The 5,367-nt window shown below is 33.5% G+C and overlaps 1 protein-coding gene across 1 annotated transcript; it reads left to right on the top strand.

Moving 5' to 3' along the window:
* The first annotated feature begins 558 nt into the window (after positions 1-558).
* LOC145971897 (prothoracicotropic hormone) lies at positions 559-5,367 on the top strand. The gene is made up of 4 exons (XM_083099991.1): positions 559-639; positions 1,379-1,603; positions 3,237-3,377; positions 4,988-5,367. The coding sequence occupies exons 1-4, from the start codon at positions 559-561 to the stop codon at positions 5,144-5,146; spliced, it is 606 nt and encodes a 201-aa protein (XP_082956117.1). The 3' UTR covers positions 5,147-5,367.

Below are 5,367 nucleotides of genomic sequence, written 5' to 3'. Positions count from 1 at the left end.
ATTGATATTCGCAAAAAAGTCTTCCGCAACGTTAATAACTTTCAACTGTGCTTTACGAGCTTAACGTACTTGGTCTGCTTGAAAACTGTAAATAAATTTTATTTCGCAAGTCATTTCCCTGCGCTCCCAAATTTGTCAATTCGATGGTGCACATTTTGCGTCACGACAGCAAACAACGGAATTGGAATTTTATAGGTATCTACTAGTCAAATTTATTACGCAACGTCAGTCGAGACAAATATTCCAAATGAAATTGACGAACGCCCTTACATGCCGCGATCCCGTCTTGGTGGGTCGAAAATTCGATTCTCTCGCAGTCCGAAGGAAAAAGAACTCTTATTTATGGATATGAATAGAGACACGCGAGAAAGAATGAGACAAAAGAGGATTGCGTAGACACGGTGCGAACAATGGCAGCTGAAATCCACGCATCCTCTCCAATGGATATCGAGTGGCATTAATGGCATCTTTTGGTGACAAGATATAATGGGATCTCACCTATCGTCTCGAACTATAGGGCCACGCTATTATTTTCATAATTTCGTATATAAGGAGCGAATGTTAGAGATGTGTCTTCAGTATACGGTGACGACTTGTGCGAGACGTATCCTAGGAAGGATGAAGCTCCTTATTCTTTGTGTAAGCTACCATCAGATACGAGCTGTGTGTCGACCCTTCTACAATTTATTAAAACGTATTTGCGGCTATGTGAACAAAATACTTGATATATCACTTGACATTTATTTAAGGCTACGTGTAAAGAAAATTAGACGAAGAAAGTAGCTAATTTTTCTTTTGCTTCGAATTTCGTGGAAATTGCAGTCACACAAATGACAGATTCTATGATAAATTAAAAATTAAATTTTCCTTCGACAAAATTTTAACGGATCATTTATTAAAAGTTTCTTTCATGTTTACTATTTATTATTTTTAAAAGATTAAATCTTGTGAATTGAATTTATAAAGAGATATAAGCTGTTTAAATGTGTGTGAAATTTTATCGAAAAAAAAGAATATTACAGAATATTCTACGAAAAGTTGCTGACATTAATTAGCTATAATTTTAAACGCATGTAGAGAGCAGAGAAAATAAAATATCTTTTACTAGAGAACATTCTTTTATAAGCGGTATTATTAAATGATAAAAATATCTTCGATTATTTTTAGTCCATAAATAAATAAAACTGTGTTCTCTAAGATTCTCTAAGAGAATTATCTCTATTAGAACATATTTTCTTTGCTTTCTAAAAGTGATAGCTTTGATTAGTTTCAGTAACTTCTCGTACAGGAGCACCTTGAATAATCTCATCTTATGATAATATAAATGGATTTCAATCTAATTATTTTAATTATGCAAAATTAAAATGTACGAAATCAGGTAATGGTCCACGGTTTGCTGGCGGAGGGTCCGGGACAAGTCCTGTGGAAGGAACAGGTCGTCGCGCCGGAATTTCTGCTGGACGATCGCGAGGACATCGCGAGTAACCGGAATGCTTTCTTCTACGAGGACAAGCGCAGCTTCCGTCCCGAGGGGCTCGGCGAGCAGGTTAAACGGATCGCCGGTGCCGAGGATGTCGGTCTACAACCGCGTCTTGTAACGAGAGTACGTTTGCATAATTTACGAGAATTTCTCCCTCTTTCAGACTTTTTTTTTGCGAGCAAGTAACGTCTTCTTATACGACGCTGTCGCGTCTCAGTCGGAGTAAATTACAAATTCATCATTTACACGATGAGACCTGCGATGTAACGCAGAAGAGTACTTGACTGTCTAGCTAAAGCGCATATTTTATTTAAATAATCCGAAGAGCAGAATAAACAAATGGTATATGTAAAGTTTGAGTAAAGTCCATTGTCCATTGCATTTTTTTCTCCTCGTATTTTTGTTATTTACTAAATGGATATTACACTCTAAATTAATGTTATTAAGCAAACATTTTTTTTGCATACGTAGGATTGTCGTAGCGCGAATTAAAATATCAAAGGTCATTTCGCAAAATAACAATTCTAACTGCAAATAATGTTTATTTTTTACGCGTTACGGAAAAATTGCGTTAATATTTTGCTACAACAATGGCAAAATATTAACGAACAGTTAGTCAAATGCAACTCGAGTTACATAAAGAGTACGTGGGAGAATTTCTACATTGGCTATTTATTTCACAGATTTTACTTTGTAATACATAAACCGACAATGAAACAATTGTCAATAACCATGTGAAAAATAACGAGTTCCCAATGTATATTGAAATATATCATTTCGTAAAATTTAACTGGCGTTGAAAGGTCGAAAATAAAAAAAATTTGTTGGAAAAATTAGCAACGTTCAGTGAATTCCACGTTGCATCGCTTCGTATTTTTTCAGTTAATTAATTAATTTTATTACAAATGACTCCGTTATTTTGATTTGTTTTATCTGTCCCATTTTCGTGCTCGCAATATAAGAAATAATATCTCGAGTCATTTGGAATAAAATTTAATTTGACATTCTTGCATACGTTTCCCATTTATAATTTCGTTGATGAAAATATAAAATAACTCCGAAATACAAATAAAAATCGCGTCTTTTTTTATAAAATCATAGTAAAAAGAGTGCGTGCGGGCGTGTTTCGAATCGCAAATTATTTTAAATATCTACAATTTAGACGTGAATCTGTATTCGCTTTATGTACATATTGATATAAACTTTTTTATCAATATAAGGAAAAGATAAGGAAGAAATGAGATTAGAACTATCTCACCTTTAGCATATGATTTAGTTAAATTATATGGAATAGATGGGTTTATGAGAGTAGAGATGAATCATATTTTGAAAGTTAGATTTAAAATAATTAAAAAAAAATGAATTATAAGATTAATTTATAAGAGAGAAAAGTACAGATATAGCTTTCGAATACATAAATGACATAAAAAAACAAGTTTTATAATTATTTATTATTAAATTAATCCAACTATTCTTTGCAAAATCACAAAATATTAATCTTAAATAGCTATTCTAACAGCTGAATTATTGTTTTAGCCAAAACCTTCTAGGGAAGGGGTTAACTAGTTTAAGATTTAATGTGTAATTATATATAATAGACACAAGAGTTTGCTCATTAATTTATACGAATTTCATTCTTGTCTCATATATTAATAATTTGAACTCTAGTCTACGTCTCAATTAACGATCCACTTCGCCCGATATTACGATATAATGCAATAAAAATCATTTAAGAAGACGTCATCATTATTCGCAGTCCCTGCAATGCACCTGCGAGACGCAGTACGAAATAAGAGACCTAGGCGAGGGACACTATCCGAGGTATCTAACCACGTCGCATTGCAAGCCGAAAGCCTGCCAGAGCAAGTTCAATTCCTGTCGACTGCTTCACTACATGGTAAGATTGCGTGACAATCCAATCGATAATCCGGGTATAGTGTAAAGTAGTGTATTACCGCGTTAGGTGCATCCGTCGCCTAAGTGGTTGTCGAGTACTGTGCAAGTATACACAACTTTAATTAGCGCCGACCGCGTAAGCTCACCGGCTTATTGATCAACGAACTTCTCACCCCGACGATAAACATTGCCGTGGTAGCCGCAATAAGTTACGTTGTTGCGTGATCGAACAATGCGATACTAAATAATTGTCCATTACAGTTGTGTTATACCAAAGTTTCGTTTAATTATGCTTCGTGCGTTCGATTTGACACGCTGAAGCTTTGATTATATAGTATTAACCTTGTATCGCAAATGCACGATTATACGATTGAATCTTATTTCGTCTCTCGAATCATTAGAATGGTATAAATTGAATACCGCTCCTCTGTCTAATCAAGACACGTCACAATTATTTGCATGAATTAATAATGACGTTGCATCGTGACGTGACCTAAATTATTAAATTACATCGCTAACGTTTATAGGTGAAAAGATATATTGAGAATAATACGTTTAGTTACTATCTGCACATCTTTAGCTTTTATTTTCTAGAAAAAAAGTACATTTATTAAAATATAAACAATATGACAAAATATTTGCTCACTTTTCATAAGAAAAACATAAATAGAAGGGTGGACAATTTGCAGTGGATTGAAAACAAAAATATATAACATACATATTGGTTCTTGCGTCGCCTACGTTTTTCATCTCTCAAATAAGCGAAAATATTAAGCCGGGGTGGAATAACATGTAACAGTGGAATTGAAAATAATTTTATTAATTAGCAAAATACGCAATAATTGTTATTAATTAACAATAAATACGTTCGTGATTTTACTGTTGCTTGCGAAAATTAAGGCAAGAAGTTGAAGCAATAATATCGAGGATAAATAAATCCGTGCATAGATGATATCCTTGTTACAATTCGTTCATGACAGAATTCGGCTGCCGGCCAATCCTAATTAACTGCATTAATTTACATGTGCGTAATTACTCATCCGGAAACTGTTATGGAACAACGGTGCAGTGAATTACAAAACGACACGGCCGAATGCATGTTAGAATAATTGTTTGCAACCCATTTTCTCCTCTGCATCATTAATTATCCTTGAAATGAATCTGAAGATTAAATCAAAGCTACGGCATTGACTATTTTTAGTGAAATTTTTAGTGAATATTGAATAAATAATGCAGAATATTGCGGGTAAAATTGCAAAAAAAAAGCTAAGAGCCGCATTTTCCCCATCATTTTTCCTCAAAAAAGAAAATATATATATATTATTTATTTTTATATTTATTTATTTATTATATTTATTATTTATCTCAAAAAAAATATTTCTTAATATTGTAACATGCATTATTCAACATACATATGAAGCACAAGATCATAAATATATTATCGCGTTTATTATCGAAGTTAATTGTCTGTAAATGCTTATAAAAATACCGACATATATATTGAGACATATAAATATACGAAAAGATATATAAAAAATTTTTTTTCCTCTTATAACATTCGATAAACCAAAGATTGAAAGATAATAATTATTTCATCTTGTCCACATACAGGTTCACATACTGAGTCAACGTGATTTGAACGGATTAAGCGATGATCGTTACTCGGATAATAGCGAGCTTTCAGAAACGCCGCTTCCGGAAGCTCTCCGTCACAAGTGGCAACTGAAGCCAATGAAGATCCCAGTCGCGTGTGTGCCGGCGACAGGATAGAAGAGATTCATGTACATGGCCATCTCGGATGTGCCAGCTCGATCGAGGAGATAGGATCTAGCAATCTTCGTCGACTGCGTTCTTTTTATTTCTTTTTTTTTTTTTTGGAGAGATGATAAGTATCTGACGAGGAAATACGAGTAATATATTGAATTTTATGCTTCCGCTTCCAATATGACAAAATGTGAAATATGCAATCGATGAATAAATAATTGGATTGT

This window comes from Camponotus vicinus, unplaced genomic scaffold (genome assembly GCF_025532165.1).
Source record: "Camponotus vicinus isolate PSW18456_S1 unplaced genomic scaffold, iyCamVici1.0 SCAF_5, whole genome shotgun sequence".
NCBI classification, from domain to species: Eukaryota; Metazoa; Arthropoda; class Insecta; order Hymenoptera; family Formicidae; genus Camponotus; species Camponotus vicinus.
Note: the sequence above shows the minus strand (reverse complement) of the source record. Positions and strands in the feature narration are given on the sequence as shown.